The sequence below is a fragment of the Apteryx rowi genome, unplaced genomic scaffold, assembly GCF_003343035.1.
Source record: "Apteryx rowi isolate R43461 unplaced genomic scaffold, aptRow1 scaffold_0, whole genome shotgun sequence".
Taxonomy (NCBI): domain Eukaryota; kingdom Metazoa; phylum Chordata; class Aves; order Apterygiformes; family Apterygidae; genus Apteryx; species Apteryx rowi.
Genome location: NW_020447195.1, coordinates 10801185 through 10821321, shown reverse-complemented (window position 1 = coordinate 10821321; position 20137 = coordinate 10801185). Strand labels below are relative to the sequence as shown.

The following is a 20137-nucleotide window of genomic DNA, read 5'->3' as shown; positions in this document are numbered from 1 at the left end:
AAACTGATTGATTTTTGCAGTAGGTCTAAGCTAAATCCCATCACAAAGTAATCATAATCAACAGGCACACCGCCGGCATGCCCAGGCAGACGAGGAACTGTGAGATCAACTAGAAAATAAGATCATGTTTCATATTTAACCTGAACTACATTTACAGAAAATCAGTACAACACAGCCATGTTCTCCCACTGCCTTCTGGTTACTAAAATCTCCTCACCTCCCCCAAAATATTAAACACATTTTCAATACAAACACAGGTTTATAATCATTAATATAAAGTCAGTATAATATAGAATATTCCCAGCAAAAAAAAAAAAAAACAACAATCTTCAAACACTGTCTTTTTTTTTTGTTTAGTTTTATTTTTGTAGACAGGTTTAAAGCACGTTGAAAAATAAATATATATGAAAGCATACACACAGCACTCTTACTATGCAGAACTCAAAAAAAAAAAGGCAGAAATTCAGAACACAATATAGAATCTAAAAATAAAAAGAACCATTAAGTATGGCTTTCTTAGGAGTTGCACATGTCACAGAATGAGCTAAAATAAGATTATCTTTAATAATATTGCAAAAAATTCCAGTTTTTGCATTTTCATGGAGTTTCTTTCCTAAAGGGCGATGTGCAAAATCGGAAGCATTAGGGTGGAGCCGTAGCAGATTGCTGGGGAGGGACAGCAGCGTTCGGGCTGAACGCTCCCCCCCGGATGGAAAGTCAGAATTACAACTTTGTCAGAGACAAGAGTTTGACACACAATCCAAAGTCATAAATTCCCAAACATACATACAAGAAGCCAACCAACTGCAGCTTTCACTTTGGAAACGCAGGATATTTAAAGGCATAATTCAAGATACAAAACAAAACGGGACCTAACGCTACGGGAGATTTGCTTTTTCATATGAAATATATTCCTTTTACAGTCCAAACACTGTTCTTTAATAATAATAATAAAAAAAATTCAGATAGTCACTTTGCAAACCTTCATTAGACGCATCCCCCTTTTCACCTTCCCGCAAAGTCATTCTGTAACTGTGTGAGGTTTAACGGTGACCTTAAACTTTAGCCATAAGGGAAATAATATACAAAAACACGTGTAATTCATGAGTTTTTTTAAAAGATGTATTTGAAAATATCAAGTCGACAGAAGGAGAYGCAAGAACTTAATTTGTCTTAATTGGTAAAGAAGCCTCTCAACCCAAAACCGTGCAAGCGCCGCCCCAGCGCRTGATTTGGGGCCTTCGCGGGAGCCGGCAAGAGCATCCGCAGCAGGGTTAGACGCCTGCCACCACTGTGCTGCGCGGAAGYCGCCCGGCGTGGCTTGAAACGCGCTTTGCATTTCTGGCACATTTTTATATTAAAAGGAAAAAAAAAAAAGAGAGACTAATAAAGAAGTTCGGTGAACAGCATTTGTAAGTATATACGAATACTTAAAGGAAAAGATTAGTCGCAAGACTTTTATTGAGACTAAATGTATCAATTTTTCATCTATAATGGAAATATTTTTTGAAACTAACTCTGTATATATATATATAGATAGATATATATATACACACACACACACGCACGCACACACATTATATATATATATTTAGAAAAAATTAAAAAAGGGGAATCTCAGTGAAACGTACAAAGTCCCGAAGGGAAATACAAAGCCCAGGCGCTAAAGGCTGCTCCAGCGAGGGTTCGGCACGATAGGCAAAACGCTCCTTTTTAAAACCTAGAAGAGCAAAAGAAGAACTTGCATAGGCAGCACGCTGGCCGCGCGCCCGGGCGAGGAGAGCGCGGCACGGCACGGCACGGCACGGCACGGCGCGGCGCCCCCGGCTCTCCCCCCTCGCATCCCTCGCTCCGGGCTCCACGGCGGCTCCGTCCAGTGCAGCTCAAAAGGGTCAGCGAAGTGCATCAAGTAACTGGTAGAGTCGTATACAGGGCATTTCCCCCTTGTTACCTTCGAGAAAGCTTCATTTAAGAGCAAAACGAGCAAAAACCAGCACCTCCTTTTAAAAACAAAGCCTCGAGAAGTGACCCCCCGCCACAGCATGAAAATTTAAAGGCTGATTCCGAAAAGATCTGTATTTCCAAATCTGCACACCTCCAGCAAAACAAAGCACTTAAAATATGCATCACATATTAGAACGATTTTATTTGGTATATATAGTGTATGTTAGTAATATAGAAGCATGTGCTATATTATAATGATAACATTATAACGAGTTAGCTTTTTGTGTGGATTTTCCTTTTTTCTCTCCTTTTTTTCTTTTTTGCACCCTCAGCACGGAGATCTCCAAAGCGGCACTGCTCGAAAACGTTTCTGAAAGCCAGGCGGCTTACTGTGCACCATTAAAAAAAAGGAAAGAAAAGAAAAATATAAAATAGTTCCAAATAAAACACAAAGTAAAGCTAAGCACCCCATAAATCTGATTACAAAAAACAAGTCACCTAAGGGTGCGGGCAGGGAGAAGGGAGGAAAAGTTAACTCCGGATCAAACGCCTTCTGTTTTTCCCCCAAACACAGGAGAGTGAATTCATATACTGGAATCAGAATAGATAAAACAAGAAGGAATGTCACAGAAACTAAGGGGGTTTGAACGGTTTGGGTTTTTAAGGTTTTTTTTAAATAGATTTTATATATAAAAAGCAAAGCTAGAGATACCTTTTAAGTACTGCATGTATTTGTCTATATGGTGGGGGCCTCAGCCACCCCCCACCCCTCCGTATTTACAGGATAAGTGACAATAAATACAGAGCCTGCATTTCGGAGAGGCAAAAGTCGAGATAAGGAAACGGCGCCCTTGCTCTAGGACCCAACCACAGACACAACTGCTGATTTCTTCTGCACTTAGAAAAACGTATACAAAGGTCCAATCGTAAAATACTGGGTTTGTCTACATCTTTTTTTAAATACAGTCATAGGGCTTTACAAGAAGCTAAAATGCAAAACTAGCTTTTTACAGTTTAATAAAAATGTTTYTCTATGACCCTACTACGTTATTCTTTAAACATTTAAAGAATAGGGTTATCCGCTCTTATTGGCCAAAAGCAATAAGCTCCGTTTCACTTCTTCGCCCCTGCGACGAGCAGCAGCGCAGCCAGCGACCGCGGAGCCTCGCTTTAAGCTAACAGAAGGTTTTAGGATGCCAAGTGGCTTCGAAACACGTTTCCGAATTACTGACACGCACCAAAACGGACCGAGCGGACGCCTGGGAGTTGCAGTCGCCCCCAGGGACAGGGAGAAGCAGGCGCAGAGGCGTCGGCGGATCCTGCGAGGAACCGAGGGCAGCGGAGGGACCGGGATCGCCAGCTGCCCCCAGGCGCCCGATCCGGGCTCCCACCTCCCCGCGCTCCGCCGAGGCGGCAGCTGCAATCCTTAAAGATTATTTGCTTTACCGGGGTTTTGCACAATAAATTCTGCTTTTATTTTCTTTGCTGGGTGGAACCATGCTTTGCATTAAAAAAAAAAAAATCACCTGCAAGAACTTTTGAGCTCTCTTCGCCCTCCTCCCCCCGGAGATTGCCTTTCCCACCGCTGGAAAAGAAATAGCACCTTTTAGTCATTTGGCTTTCTGGTGACAGGTTGCCTTTTGTGGCAGGTTTCAAGACGGGATCGATGGTACCAAACTGCTCCATAGCAGCAAGGAGTGAGGTCTTCTGCCTTTTGGTTTTTGTTTTTTTAAAGCACCAGAAGCAAAGAGGTGGAAGGTAAAAGCAGCTTTCCCCGTTAGYGGGACGCTCGCAATGGACTTTGCTGCTGCTGTTTACGCGCGGTTGGAAGAAGGCAGCAGCGGCCGAGATGAACAAAGTGAATCCAGCTGCCTGGAGCCGCAGGCTCCGCTGGGGGACACGCTAGGAGAGAAACCTGCCCCGATAAAAAGGTTTTATTTGAAAATTTACATGGAACCAGTGCAACCAGGACCGAAGGTTTTCTTGATGAACTAAATAGGCGTCATGCCTACCGATGACGAGGGGAGATTTCAGCTTGGCAAGGAAGAACAACACACGCAGGGAAAATCCTGGCCCCACTGAAACCTACTGGAGAGGAACAGTAAGGTTTCCCTGAAGCCAGGATTTCTTCACCTTGGTGTCTTGTGTTTCACAGTTCACCCCGCAGTTTGCTAAACGCCTCGTTTTCACTAGTTTGCATATATTTTTGAAAAAGGCCGCTGACACCAAAAGGAGAAAAGTGAAAATACCGGTGGAAAACAACAGCAGGTACTCGAATCCCTGTGTCCTCTATAATAAACAATTTTCATGGAGATATCAACAGTCATTTCATCAAACACGAATAACCAAGGTTGGAAGACGGGACAAGGGGAAGATGCCGGTAGGTCCAAGTAATGCTGTAGTTTTCYGATGGTGCTTTTGGAAGCTAAGCAACCACTTTCACGAAAGGAATTCGTAAGGCTGTAACCCGACTTGCCTTTTGATCTATTTGGCTCCATAAAACAATAAAAAACAATAAAAACTCTCTTTAAATAACTCTTTGCAAAAGGCCTGTATTATTAGGGGAAGCCCTCGGCACATAAATCAATTCATTTCCACAACACTCGTTTGCAATTCCACTGCTGCTGGGATTCTAGAACACAGAAAAGGTGTTTAAAAAAAAAAAAAGAAAAGAAAAGAAAAAACAAACCCCGAACCAACAACCACCACCAAAACCTGTTTCAGACCAAAGCTGCCGGTGCTGGACGCAGGGCGGGAAGGGCACGGGAAGGCCTGCGGCGCACRGTCCGCGACGGCTCGCGCTCTCCCCCCTCGCGGCTGCCGCCTGCAGAAACGGGCTCGCGCCGCCGCAGCGGCCAACGCGGTTTGTTCGCCAAGGGGAGGGCGAAGGAATCATGTCACCGAAAGCGACGCTTACTCATACAGTATCTGAGTGGTACAGATAAGGACTTGTTTATAAAACACAAAAATTATTTTGCACACATGGACGACAACAAGGCTACTTAGTTTTTCCAACATACTCCTTCCTCCCCCGCCCTCCCTCCCCCTACAAACATCAAAACAAAAAGAAATCCCTAAGAAATCCAGGTAAAATCCTTGTCGTTCTCCCCAGAGTTCTCCTGCTCCTGCGGAGAGTCGACATCTTTGTCGTCATCTAAAATCACATCATCTTGTGATATTCCTACGTCATCTTTCCACTTTATGTCGTCATCGTCTCCCATCTCTTCGTCTCCTTCCACTTTGATGTCRTCTGGGTCTTCCATGTACTGGCCTTCGCCAGGATATAATTCATCCGGAGACCCTTCGCCGCCGTTATGATCCAAGTGACCGGCCATGCCGCGGCCCGAGCAATCGGCACAAACTCCGTGGCGGCGAGAGCCGTGCTTGATTCCCACGCTGGCTGCAGACATGAACACTCGATTGCAAACTTTGCATACGTATTTTTTATCTTTGCTGTGGACCTAGGAAAGGAGAACAATAAGAAAAATTAATGCCAACAAAGATAAACCGAGCGCTGCGAGGAAGGACACGCTCCCCTATCTCTCTGCAAAGGAAAAGCACTGCAGCCCGTGACTGCAACCCGAGACCATCGTGGGCTCTCACTGTGGAACTTAAACCCATCATGATTAATTCAGTCCTGCAACCGTGTAACACAACGGAAAATCCTTTTGGAAACGCCTTTTGATCACCAAACTAGTAATTCTGGGATGAAATTCCGATCACTTAATTTTCCCCCCCCTTTTTTTCTAGTCCAGGGCGCAATAATTCTAAAAATTTCTGTTACAGTTTTCACAGTCACAAACTAACTTAAGATAACCTTAATCACACGAGAGTTAAAAGCTGCCAGGAAACATGTTTGAAAGCTATAGCAATGACAATGCAACATGAGATTTTCTGCAGGTCCCTCAAATGAAGCAATTACCTCTGCCGGCTTCTCGCTCATGAAGCCACTGAATGCAACTGCATTTAAAAATCACAATGATGACGAGCTGCACGACTTCAGGCAAGGTTTTTGGTGGTGGAGCAAGGCAGGTCTCCCCTGAGAAAACCCTGCTTTGAACCAATGCTTTGCAGATGCCGTGTGGCTGAACACATCTTCAACTGCACTACAACAACACGAGGAAAATCTGAAAAACCGCCCAAACAGCTCTCTGGGTAGATGAGACCAGAGCAATCCACTATCAAACAGGTTAACGACACACATTAATCTAGCGATCTCTCTCCCGATCCCTTTGCTGCCAAGGGCCAAAGAATAGCAACACAATGAATGCATCCTGTATCTTTAAAAAAACGCTGTTCCATGCACTTCTAACCTTATTTCTGACTACTTTGGAAGCTGAAAAATGGTTTGTCACAAATGTTTCTGTTCTATAAATCATGCTGTATTTTGTGTCTGAAAACAACAGGCAATAACAGAGCTAGCCACACGTACAAAATCAGCTGTAAGGGGGAAAATGCTCTGCAGGATACCAGAAATCACATTAAGATTCAAACCTCACTGCGCAGTGACCAGAACGACGTACTTTGAGAAGGACAGAAGCACCCAAAGGTGAAGTCTGTCTCCGGCTATTTTGCCACGTGCGGAAGCCAAGGAACTCGCCCGATGAATGCTTCCACCTGCTTCTCTCCTGAAGACCATGGCCTGCCGGTCCGGTGGGAACTCGGCACTTCATCAGCCAGGAGCCTGGGCCAGGCACCTTCAGTGAATGTGTCCTTTGTGCTAAAAGGCTCTGACGTTAACCGCTTACTAAGCCCAGATACCATTACAAGTAGATGCACGACTATCGGTTCTTTCAAAGAGATGCATCTACGAGCCCAGGAGGAGAGAGACCGTTTCTGCAGCCGCGTCACGGCAGAGCAAGGCGAGAGGGCCAAGCAGCAGGCGCCTGCGGATGCTCTCAGGGTAGGGTGAGCCGCTGAGCTCAGAAATGCTGCACTGCGACTGCCCCAAATCCACCTTGGCCGGTGTCCGGCCCCTGGCAGCGATCAACGGGAGACACCCTGGGAAGCAGCGCACGACCCACCTTTTTCTATATTCTTAGGTTTCGGCAAGCAGCAACGCAGGGACTTCCTGAGCAAGCTGCCGCACGCAGGCCACCAGCTCTCCGAGCCTCCGGGCATGTTCTGCCCGTGTCTAATCCTTTTCTGAACTCATTTATACTTTTCATCTTCACATTGGCCTGTATGAAAGGTTTTACTACTTAAACATGCCCCGTGTGAAAAAAGTACTTCCTTTTATTTCGCAGCAGCAGCTGCCTGGGAAGAGTTTAACCGTTTGCACGTTGAAGGCTGCCCTGCCTCGTTCTCCGAGATCGCTCTTGGAGGGCCCGAGCTCCGCGGCCGGTCCGGCGTTCCCCAGCCGGCACGCCGAAAGCCGCGCGCCTTTGCTCCGAGAGGCAGCAACCGACGGTAAGGCCGGTCTCCTCTCCCGCGAACAGGCTAATCTGCTCTTACAACGGGATTCGACCTAACCAGCCTTTTCTTTTTTCTCACTCAACATCCCGCTAAGCTAAAGAGACTCAGGAAAGGGACAAATCGACCAACCTTCTCCCCTCGGCATTTACCGCCGCAGACCGCTCGCTCGGGCTATTTGACCAACCCCAGCGGTGTTCAAAGCCCGCGYGTGTTTCTGACACTCTCACTACAGCCTTCCCGTGCTCTGAACTGGTCTTCACGTCGTGTTCTTCAACTGGATCAAGCGATACCATTGATTTTTTTAACGATATGTAAGCTTTTTGAAACGCCGTTGGACAAGGCTGGTCAAAGCCGTCCCACAGGCTCAATATATAGCACTCAGTTAAACCGTCAGAAACATGATTTTGAAGAATCAAAAGCTGGATACAATTACAGAGAGAGCTAAAAGGTGCAGAATAAGGGCTAAAAGAGCCATGTAAAAAAGAAATGATCAAATAGGTACCAAAAATAATGCACAGTTTAACTATCTGTCAAAAAGCTTGAACTGGTCACCTCCCTCCCTCTTTTCCAATGCTGACAGTTTAATCAGCACATTCTCAGGGAACAGTATTACTGCATGCAGCTGAACAGAATCTAATCTTATTTCCCTCATTGCCAAAATATTAAGTATTAAACTCAGAAATGGTGCTCGGCCCTTCAGTATTTGAAAATGCCATTAGGAAGGCTCTATTACAACCGACCAAATATTTCAAGGGAAAATGTGGTGACAACACCCCCCAATTCCTGAAAAAATAAAAAAAATAAAATTTAAAAAAAAAAACAGTTTTCAGAAATGAGGAGATTGAGGCAGAGGTGTCCACTGCTGCAAAGCTAGTAACAGATCTCGAAAGCTTCCTATCTGCAGCAGGACCAAGCCGACTGCTTGGATCTGCCTCCTGGACACCAGAGCACGAATGCCCAAAGGAAACGGGCCAGGGACGCCTCGGGCAGCCGTCCGGCGCAGGACCAGATGGCCGGGCGCTCATCCGAACGGACGGATCCCTGTGGAAGGACGGAGAAGGCGGTGGGGTTTCGGACACCATAGCAGCTGATAATTCAAGCTGCCGCTCGCGCCGGTGTCGCTGGCCGGGCTAAGCAAGCCCCGACGCGGCACCGGCGTCTGCCACGAGCAGGCGACGGGCTCCCAGCTGACACTGCAACAGCGCTTCCCGGGAAAAGGCAGGCGCTTTTGGAGCAGGAGCGGGGACACAGCAAGCTGCAGACACCACGTTGCGCCTACCATCACAACGGAGCTCACCGTGGATTTTTAAATAACGGTGTCTGCGAGGAGAGAGCAGCTCAGCAAGCAAACGAAACTGCTCTTTTCCCTCTGAGTTAGGGCTGCCGGCTTTAAGCAGCTACCGGCTACTCGGGAGGCTGCAATAGCCGGGTAGGAAAGTTGTAGCGTGTATGGAGACAAGTCGCTTCGAACTAGAACCAAGCAACCCTGGATTAGTTCTTCTAGCTGAAAGCCCTTACGATATTACAGGGGTAGCATTTCCTTCCGGGCACAGCCTGTTTGCTGCAGCCGCTCTCAAAACCTCCGTTTATGCTCTAGAGCAACATAGATGTATCGCAGCTGCAAAGATTTCAGAAAGAAAAACTTGTATTTACTTTAATATTCAAACAAACCGACCCCACAAACATTTCTATTCAACTTAAATTTTATACAAGGACTTTTATAAAAACCTGTTTTTTTTATCTGAGCTAAATGTAAAACTACAACAGTCCCTTTAGCCTTTGGTTCTCAGTCAAGGAACTGAAACATGATTTTTGGCATGTTGAATCTATTTCCTTTTTCTACACATTATCGTGTATTTTTGTTTGATGCACACCAGCATTCATCTTTGCAGATTTACCTGAGAATTGACAATTAAGCCCCAAAATGTCATACGTAACAGAAATAAGATAACAAGACAAGCAAAGTGTAAGAATCCAGAAGTTAATCTTGCCATAAGCACTTCCCATCGCTTGCCCTACACCTCTTTGGTAAATGAAGATCAAGATGTCATTTGGACATAAGAAAATACCCCTTTTCATAGCTTAATTTCAGAAGAAACTTCAGATAAATAATAAAACCGTAACTTTTCTGGGGCCTTATTTCTAATGCCACATACAAGGCTCCCGGCTTCATAAGTCACCCCCACCATTAGGTTCCTCTGTAGCGATTTTTGATAGCATTTGACACCATACAGCAGAATTCAGCGTGGAAAAACAAAAAAAAGACACAACTGTGTAATGTTTTCTTTCATGAGGAAAGATTTTGAATCCAAATCCAAAAAAATTAGTTTTTTAGTTGCAGCATCAAAAAGTCCCTTTTTCTTTAGCGCACGTATTACAAGATACGTCTCGGTCTCTCTTTGGAATAAAAACAAATTGTCATTGGCAGTGCGGCACTTTTGTCAGGAATTTCTCCTGGCATTACCAGTCCGTAATCTAGTTGGCATTTTCTAAACAAGTTTAATTCCTGACATACGAGAAGTCTGAGAGGAAGATTCAGGCAGACACGAAGGATAAATACATATATATCCTCTCCTATAAACACCCACAAATATCTGCCTTCATCTTCCCCTGTGTATAAAAGGGGGAACTTGAACTTCAAACTCAATACATTAAGTTAGTGACCTAGAATGACTCTTGCAGCAGCAATTGAGAACTAAAATTAATTTGCAGATCACCCCAATTTCATTCCTGAAGGATATAAAGCAGTTTGTGCCTGTGCCACAGTATGTAAAAAAAAACGCTGATTCTCATCAGTTTAGAGCCCACTTGCTAGAGCAGGAAAAGGAACTTGCTATTAAACCGCCTTTGAAGGAAGGTACGTCAGGGTGGGCTCTCGCGTGCAGGACCGGGAGGGGGGCATTACAATTCTTTGTGGCTTTTTGCGAGTTACAACCAGGAAAGCAGTCATTAATCTAAGCATATTTCCTCTAGTAAGGTAATTTTATGTTCAAAATTTGATAATACAAATATAGAAAAAGTTGTTCAAATGACCTGAACAAATAATTCGCGGTCACTGAAATGGTCCACACTCTTGTGAGGTTTTTTTAATTTTTTAATATCTCACGGTATTAGAGCCTCGCAGCTACAACCCCTAGTATTAATGAAGAACTTGTTTTCTCTACAAGCTTAATTAGAGGGGCAACAGAGCTTACTGGTGTGTATTACTGAAATAATTACATAATAATAATTACATAGAAACTATTTGCTTTTCCACACACTATCACCTCTATACTAAGCTTAGAGAAACCACTTTACGATGGCAAATTAATTCTCCCCTGAAAAAAAAAAAATTGGCTTGAAAATGTTATTTATGAAGAAGTTTTTAAAAGCTAGACATGCCATGAACCAGCCTCCTACTAGGTCTTTGAATAGCAAGCAGGTTCGAATAAAATGTAGCATCGTTTTCGATAATTAAGCATTGTCAGATTAGAGGAGCTTCGGCTTGAATTTTCCTTTGCGAGTGACAGTCTTTTAAAACTTTCCATGCCAAATCATTCAACCTGCTGAAAAACTTTCTTTTTAATCAGCCTCAGCTATTTCACCTCCGGGCCCTAACGCACAGGTTCTCCGTAGCGTTCGGCGCCGCAGCAGGAAGGAACAAGTTGCGCCAAGACGGGAGGCAGCGTTTGCGAGCACGGGCATCCTGGGAACGCTGCGCCGGCGGCTCCGAGCCGCTCTTCGGGAAGCCTCCGGCCGCGAGCTCGGGACGAGCACCCGGCAAAGGTGGGGAAAGAGACACCGGGGGAGGCTGCAGAGGCTCAGAGGAGCCCCCAAGGGGAAAGCAAAAGACAAACCTAAAGATAACGGGAACGTCCTCTGGTTTAATCCGAGCACGTCGCCTCCGCTCCCACCCAGCGCCCCCGCCGGCCTCCTCCTTACCAGCGTGTGCCGCTTCATGTGCTCGCGGCGCGTGAATTTTTTCCCGCAGATTTCACACGGATAGGGTCTTTCTCCCGTGTGGGATCGCATGTGTCTCTTCAGGATACACTGGTGCATGGCTGAAAAGCTGCAGTACGGGCACTTGAACTTCTTTCTGATCACCGTGAACTCGTTGACTGCAAGAGAGCAAGCAAGACGGACAGGTTACTCTCCCAACATCCCAGCACGGCCAGTCTTCCTGCTTAATATTCCACTATTGAATTATTTCACTGTGAAAGCATTTTCTCACCTCTTAACCATCTAAACCTTTTTTAATCCGTGTACTTACACGATACGATTAAAGCTAAGAACTTCAAGTGCTTTCAACAGAGAAGCTTTTGAAAAAGCCAGTACGCAAACATTTAGCAACAGCCATCCACACACATTGTCCAATACTTTTTGAAGAGGAAAATAAGGCTGACAATCTGCTATAATGTTAATTTACTATAATGAATTAGCCTAAATACCATCATCTGAAATTCTAACACGGTTGTTCTTTGTGGAAGAAGTAGGAGCACAACTGCAGGGCCCTCGTAGTGCCACGCAGAACTACCTTACTTTTATTTAGGAAGGGGTACAAGTAAGAACCACTTCACAGTAAGGTATATACACCAGCAGTATTTCCAGGAATGTGCAAACACTGAGGCACATCCAGAAGAAAAAGGACATCCATGACGAACACACGCAACAGTATCCAACTTCCAGCTAGTATTACCATTACAGCACGGGCAGAGAAATACAGGAAGATGCACAAGACTGAATCGAAGCAGGACCCTTACAAGCCTCCTTACAACTCAACTGTATCGTCCTTCATGGACCTTTTCTTGTTTTTTTAAATCATATTTTGCTGGACTGGAAGATGATGAATTTTCTGAAGTCATTCTGACATTTTTGATTCTCTTCTTCTTTTCATCTCTTTGGAAGCGCACTGAAAGCAAACTCAAGGGATACATACAGTATTGACAGCCCAAGGGTCTAATTTGCCAGAAGAATGCACATAGCAGCTGTGTTGGTATTTCCTCCTCCAAACAAAATGAAAGTGCAATATGCAAAATATGGTAGGTGAAAACAGAGTATTTGCTATTCCCTAAGGAAATCCACCCACTATAAATTTGGAAATGACTGTCCACGTGGATATAATTTTTGTCTCCACCTTCTATAACTCTATTTCTTTCCATTAATATGTTAATTTTCACCACTTCTGTCCTAATTATTGTCATTTCTTAAAGCAATGTACTGTTTACATAACAAGCAGAAAAAAAAGAAAGCAAATTCTGGTTAATCATCTTAAATATGCTATTGTATATGTAAATGGCTTCTTTTGGTAAATGAAACAGCGTATGTAAGACAGTGAAGGGAATAAGGGAAATCCCACACCTACTATAGGTTCTGACATACTGAATACTTTGCAGTAACTTTAGATGAATTTTCAAATGTTATCTCCTAGAAAAGCCCTACTAGCCGAATGTACGCTGCATGTTCTCGGTATACCACAGATAATGCCCCAGGGAGTTAAACTGTATTCTGAAAAAAACAGCTACTTTAAAAAAAAAAAGCCCTCCCCTGCTCTTTTAAACTGAGCATGCCTCTGTATTCGGTGTTATTTAATACCCAATTTGTGGGCTTTTTTGTCCTTCTGTTTTGAAAATTTACCTTGTCTTGTATTTGCAATGCAGATGAAAACAATGTGAAAAATAACTACATATGACTCTCGTGTAAAACCAGTGAAAACTACACCACGACGCTGTTGATACTATAAAGCTGGCAGGATGTAGTCAAAGGTGTCTTCACTAGAGGAGGAAATAGTGTTAGATATGTCACTCTTCAACGGACCATTTGTTCTTTTTTCCATCAGGAAATCCAGGCCGGAGATAACGAGCTATGCTGCTTTCAATATAAAGAGAAAACACACTATTTTACAAGGTTTCAAAAGCTGAGCAAGCTTCATATGTTCAGTATTTGGCTGGGGGAATAAATAAAACAGAATTCCATAGGAAGTGGAATTCCTTTTCCTCTTACTAGGAGCAATCTTCTCTCTAAGCCAATACTGGAAAAAAATCCTACAGAATTGTGCTGGAAGGTGCTTTGTTACTGCAGCCACCATTTTAGTGAAAATTCACATTCACTACCTTTTAAATCAGAATAAACCTTTCAACACAAGCTCATCTTAAAGTTTTCTAAGAAGTTTTTTTTTTGTTCTAACACAGAATAAAAGCATGGTTCAAATTTTTAAAAGTTGTCATGATATGAATTTTGTCTTAGCATTTGTTCTGGTTACAAGGAAAAAAAGCCACCACACAGGTAACTGAAAAAATATCCCCTCTGATCAGCAGTTTGAATTGGATCTAATATTCTTTACTCCTAAATTGCTCCTCTGGGCTGCTCAACAGCTGTGGTATTGCTTCCTACAGATGCCTAAAGCATGTTTGTAAAGCAGTCGTGAGAATTTTCCAGCTCAAAACGGGGGGCAGGGGGGAAATCTACTCACTCACTCACCTGGACCATGGCTGCAATAGCAATGACAGTAATAGTGAAAGCTAAGAATATTTTATTCACCTGTCAGTAAAGATTACTCGCTGCAATCAGGTGGAATTTTAAAAGGCTAGTTTAATGTGATAATAGGCACACACACTTGCACCGCTTTGGGAACCTCCACGATAATACTTCAACAGGCAAATTCCAGGCACCATTCGCTTCCCACGGAGACGTCCTAGGGGCCGGGGCTCTGTGCAAGCTTCCGCTGCAGCCTAACAACAACTCGGCTTGTCTGCACACTCCTACCACATATCCAACTTCTTTCTTACCAGATTTTGTTGAAACAACTAGAATATGGAAAGGCCTTCTCTCTTATATTCGCTCCCTTCCTGGGAAAACTTAAATTACAGGAAAAATATTTTTTGCTGCATCTTCTCCTTTGGATAGGATACAGCACCCTCATCTACACAATCTGAGGCAAGGAGCCCACTTTCTCCTATAGGAACATCCTTAGCACGTTTCAATTTTATGACACAAAGCTATTTATGATAAACGTTTCCAGCTTGATCTTGTAACCGCTTGGGTATTAACAGCAGACCCTACGGACAAAACATTTGCATTCCCCAGGATCACCGTAAACCTCTTACTGCGTAGTCTAGACAAGGTAAGCAAGCTGTAAGCTGATCAAGAGAAGTCAACAGGGGTCACACAACCCTCCTTCCTCCAGTCCAAGGCCATCTCCGCACCCCGCGTTGCGGGTGGAGGACACAGCTAGCAAAGGCAAGCTGCTCAGGAAGCCACGTTGACCACCTCGCTCCCCAAGATCTGCCATGGAGCAACACAGCAGCTAGGTCCCAACGTCGGGAAGCAAAAGTGCTTTAGAGAAGAGACAACTACAAAGGACTTCATTTCCTACATCACCAGGTTGTACCTGATCCTGTCGTTTCCTACGTGACCAGATGCCTTCCCCCCTTTACTGCCCCTTACTTATCCCTTCAGTTGATACGTCTGAGCTAGTGCAGAGGCTCAAAAGGCAACTTCAAGCATTAGGTGCAACCACCTGCATCAGTAACAAGCTGCTTCCACACACAAATAGTTATCTAGATTTGTACGCATTTACCCCACTTTAGCAGCATAATTAGAGCGTGTTCACACTGATAAGGTGAGTATTTGCATACCTGACCTGGACAAAAAAGCCCACGTTTGTGTATTTTCAAAGCATAGTTACAAATCCATCATACCATTTTATTTATTTCTATTTATCAAAAGAGATTAAAGCCTTAAGGTCAAACACATTCCAAATCTGTTTCTAACAATATATTCATAACAATCCCCGATTACAATATCCCTCAAGCTTACTTTTGCCTGTATTCATCTTAACTCACTAGAGAATAAGTTTTTCAGCTTCCAGTATGCTTATATTTAAAAATAGTCACAGAACAATTTTTGCAGTTACAGTTTTATTGAAAACTCTTTCACCAAATAGTCATATATTTGATTTTGGTATCTACAAAAGTCAACACCTGAAAAATAACAGCATTGTAGACAAAAAAATGTATTGCAGAGTTAACATTTTCACAGTACTGTTTAAATATATGTGCTTGTAGGCATATATACTTACGAGCAACATACCAACTTTGGTATAGGCATAATTTTTTGTCTAAATGACAAAGTTAAAATGTACAAACTATTGGCCCTACATAAAAAGGCTCATATTAATATTTTATATAGCTTAAGTATAGCAGCATTAAGGTCTAAAGAAATAATCTTTAACAAGATCACCAAGACCATTAACAGTAGCGCCAGAGATAACTAGCTCCTGGACAGGATTGTATGAAGAATAGCACCAAGAAATGGAGAATATAATATAAACAGTGCCATAGTAAAAATCTATGTACTTAATCTCATTAAAATATTTACAAGTGATGTGCGTTTTTTTAAATCAACCCAACAATGCTTGAAAAAGCAGCCTTTGGTATTGTCTTCTCAAGTAACTACTTATTTCACTGAGGTTAATTTTTCTTGGTTTTCATGTTCTAATATTTTTCTTAAGTAACAAAGCTACCACTCTTTCCTCATTTAAAAAAGTAACAAGTAGTTTAAACACCATATGGTTTTGGAAATGCATTTACCGTCCAACACCTTTAAAAGAACCTTTTAAAAATATATGAATAAACTGCAAAAATCCAACAATAAAAAATGGTCTATCAACCTCTAATGAAAATCATTCACGAATTCCTCTGAATCAGAGAAAGCAAAGCATTAACCAAGACATTTGCTAAGTTTGGGTGGCAGAATTTTGGTGGGAAAAAAATAATCTATATTCTATATACTTTTCCCCAAAATATTTTAAAACTATGTAATTTTCAATTTCCATAGGTCAGAAAGAAAACCTTTTAGTGTAATATCTTGTCTTAAAAATGCTGTATTCTAGTAGTGCAATTGGAAGTGTTACTATTGCAAAGTAAATGCGGCTCAGTTCCCCACACCCTCATTTTCTCTCTACGCCCTTCCACGGCACGTGGGCTGCCCACATTCGGTAACTCAACTTTTGGCTTTTGGACCCCACTTGCAAGATGCATCGGACAAGCTGCAAACCAGCTGCCTCCGGAGCAAGGGGGTCCCGGGGCGGGAGGAAAGCTCAGTACTTTGCAATACGTCTTAATGAGAAAGCAGCCCTGGTAGAGAGCAGAAAATGGTCCTGGTTCCTCCCCTCTCCTACAATCCCACGCGAGCAGAAACAACACCGACCATTTGCCAACCTGCACAGCTGAAGCAGGAAAAGGCAGGCAAGAAACACCTAGAAACGATTCACTGATGCCACCAGCTCCACAAATGCTGCCTGCACCGTTTAGCGCTCCGAATCCTGAACAATTCCCGGGAGCGCCGGTGATGGTAAGAGGCAGTGACAAGGGGACAAATGGAGACAAACTGGCTCTTCTCCATGAAGCATTACAATAGCCCGGGTTTGCAGGTGGAAGTACAGACACGCATGCAACAAAGCTTCCAGATGGCAGAAAACAGTGACAAAACTTGCTTCAGGACAAGGGGTGGTAAATGAAATAGGTTCCCGTATTCCCGACTTGAGAGGAGCGAAAGCACTAGTGATCCATTTACTGCCTGATGGAGCTACTTTGTATTTACTCTGTAAACCAGTAATCATGTAGTAATCACTGAAATACTATACTCATTTGCTTATTATGAAGAATTCACAAACTAGCTCTAAGACAATTTTTGTCTAGTTATTCCTCATTATATTTTAAGGTTGTAAATAGCAAGATGCAATTTAACAGTCAAATTTACAATTCCCATCATCTTCCCACACCATTTCCTAACATGACTATACTATTAAAAAAAAAAAAAAAAAAACTATGCAAACTCTGTAAGCCTGTGCTATATTGTACCCTTTGGTTTTAACATTTAAAAAAATCTGCTCCTGATCCTGAAGGTAACACTGGAAAAAAACAGTCAGAAAGCAATTTGATGTATGGAGAAAGGAAAACTCTACTTAAACCTCTATTAGAGAGAGAATGAGTTGATATGACTACAGGAAAATAATTTAATGTTGAATTAAATTCTCAAGTTATATGAGTGCTTTCATATGCAGTCACATATGAACCTCAAAATAGTTGATTCTGCTGAAAATTTTAATTAGAAAACTGTTGAAGTGATCAAATATGGTCTTTCATGAGCACATGTCAATACTGGGACATATGTGTCACATCATGTCTACTATTATGATAGTGACTAGAGTTAAATATCATATTTTGGCCAGCAAATACATTAGAGAAGTCAGATTTATGGCTGATATAATAATGGGACAGAAACTTCCACACAAGAAAAAATGAACAAACATGAAATATGCTGATAGCTATTACCATGTGAACAGAGTCTTTTAAAATTTGCTGCAATTACTTTTGCTGGTGTCTTACTCTGAGTTAGAAAAAAAAATCTAGTGTGCTCCTCCCAAATTTCCAGATAAGACACATTTTGGTCACAACTTTCTCTTCTGGCTCAGCTTTCTCCTACTTCACCTGCTTGCTACTTAAAAGCAAATTACTCATAATCCTTATAAGGATTATAAACTAGACATATTCCCAGGTACCAGTGACCCACAATGACCAAGAAGTCTATGGGAACAAAAAAATGCGCATAACTTCACCAAAAAATTGACTGAAGTATGGTATAGTATAATGATTATATAGGAACATATTCTCCACTCTGATTATACCACCCAGCTTAAACAAAGTGCGAGAACTGAGCCAAACAGGGAAACACCAGCTTCCCAATACTCAGAAACCCAGCCTTGATGCCACATGGCGCTGTCTCCCTGAAGCTCCAAATTTCAGCAGGAATTGGTGGAGCAACGCTATCCCCGAATACACCTATTCCCTCTATAACAAGAACATGGGGCAGAAAGAAACGACAGATCTTTCTCTTTTGGCTTTCCACAGAAAACAACTTTGCAAGAAATCCTCCACTGAAGACCTCAGGCTGTTGAAGTCCCTTTTGTGCATGATTAAGTATTTCTCATTTTTGTCTCCCTGAGATGCAAGCATATTACAAGAGAAGTAACTTCTTTCTGAAGAAGTCAAGAGATTACCTGCGAGTTGCTTTGGTTTTTCTAGTTGTGCCTGGCATGTTAAGGAAAGCAACCCTACAATACACACGGCACGAAAGCTCAAACCGCTGACAAGCTGTGCTGCACGCAGCGCAGCTGAGAAGCACTACGCTTTCAATTACACGACTTTCATTTAACAATTACTATAATCTGGTTTTGTGTGTAAATATATAGCAAGAGGCGCATATAAGTATTTAATCTCTTAAAAAAAACCAAAAAACCCCCGATGTAATAAGATAGGCATTAAGGTAAGTCTTCAACCTTCCAGTAGCAACCATGACTGATTCCCTACGTGCACCATAGCTCACAGTATAGCCTCTTCTTTCTGTTTCAACAGCATACATTCACCGTTTGGCTAACTTAATACATCATTTAAAACAAACTAGAGTCAGAAAATTTAGGGAACTCCTAAAAGTCACAGCCATACTCAAGTATATTTTAAAAAGTCCTAACACATTCAAAGATAATACCTAGTAATAAAATATACAAACCTTGCAACAATTTTGAAGCCCAAATAATATACAACCTGTTGCACAAATGCACAAGATGCATGTCATCCCCCCCCGCCTTTAAATGACATAGAAAACCAGCCTTCATAAACATCATATGGTGCTGAGCAACCCAGCGCTCTCACAGCGCCTAAAACCACCCTGCAGCGACTGAATTGCCTAATGGACAGAGCACCAGACCAGAACTCCGACAACTGAATTCTATTACGGATGCTATTGCTAACACGCTCGCAAGATTTGGTGCGCTATTTTCCCTTTCAACACGGGGAAACATCCCATTTCTTTTATAAAGCACTTTGAGATCTACTGATAAAAAAGTTTAAGGCAATAAGTACACAGTATTACCATATCAATAAAATATCCAAAGTGCCATTATACGGACTGACAAAAGTATCTTTGCACACACATTGCACCACAGTTGCAATTATCAGTTATACAGTATCTGGAACCTGTGCGTTATCAACCTGATCCATATTTGGGACTTACTGTGTTACACTACACCTGTGGCAAGTTTATTTGCAGTAGGAAAACAATGACACAACTTATTTTTCCTAGTTTAAAAGAAATAAATGCCTAGTATACACAACAGTAGTTACACATCCTCAGGATCCTGACTTTGCTCCACACTATCCAAAAGCTCAAACCCTCCCAGCTGGGCAGAGCCTAGGGAACACACTTTCACGTGATTCGTGAGGTTCTTCTGTGTACCAAAGCCCTTGCCACAAGAGAGACACACAAAAGTACGCTCGTTCGAGTGCACAGACATAAGATGCCGGTTTAAGTCTGTCTTGTCTCGAAACAGCTTGGCACAGTTAGGGCACTGCATCTTCTTGCAGTTGAAGTGGATTGTCTTTTCATGCCGATCCATATTCGATTTCAGAGTGAAGCTCGCGGGGCATTTGGAGCACTGGAAGCGAGCGAGCTGAGGGGGAGGCACGCCGTCCGCGAGGCCCGGCCGGGAACAGTCAGCGAAGTCAAGCGGGAGAATCACGGACAAGGCGTGCTCGAGGACGTGCTCCTTCAGCTGGTCAGCGCACTCGAAAACCCGCCTGCAGAAACCACAAACCAGTCTCTTGGTTAGGGCTGAATCTAGGAATAGGCCATCATTGGTTAAGTCCATGTCTTCAGATCTTGAAAAACTTAAATCTAAAACAGAAATACACATACACACGTACAAATCAATGTCTTCTGGTATAGAATAACAACAACTAAA

At 42.8% G+C, this 20137-nt stretch overlaps 2 protein-coding genes across 17 annotated transcripts in view; one reads left to right on the top strand and one right to left on the bottom strand.

Annotated features, from left to right (window-relative positions):
- The window catches only part of SLC2A4RG (SLC2A4 regulator), a 5684-nt gene extending 3158 nt beyond the window's left edge, over positions 1-2526 (top strand). Inside the window, exon 5 of the mRNA XM_026056288.1 lies at positions 2519-2526. Coding sequence (XP_025912073.1) covers positions 2519-2526 — 8 coding nt within the window. The remainder of the gene's footprint in view (positions 1-2518) is intronic.
- ZBTB46 (zinc finger and BTB domain containing 46) overlaps positions 1105-20137 on the bottom strand; it is a 61230-nt gene continuing 42197 nt past the window's right edge. For 3 of the 16 annotated variants that reach the window (XM_026056496.1, XM_026056526.1, XM_026056544.1), the window contains 2 exons: positions 11281-11456; positions 1105-5405 (listed from right to left, as the gene is read on the bottom strand). In XM_026056496.1, the coding sequence (XP_025912281.1) occupies positions 5019-5405; positions 11281-11456 (563 nt within the window). In that variant the 3' untranslated portion in view covers positions 1105-5018. Of the gene's footprint in view, positions 5406-11280; positions 11457-14731; positions 20071-20137 lie in introns of those variants that run through there. The other 13 variants (XM_026056478.1, XM_026056486.1, XM_026056537.1 and 10 more) reach the window with 10 other exon arrangements.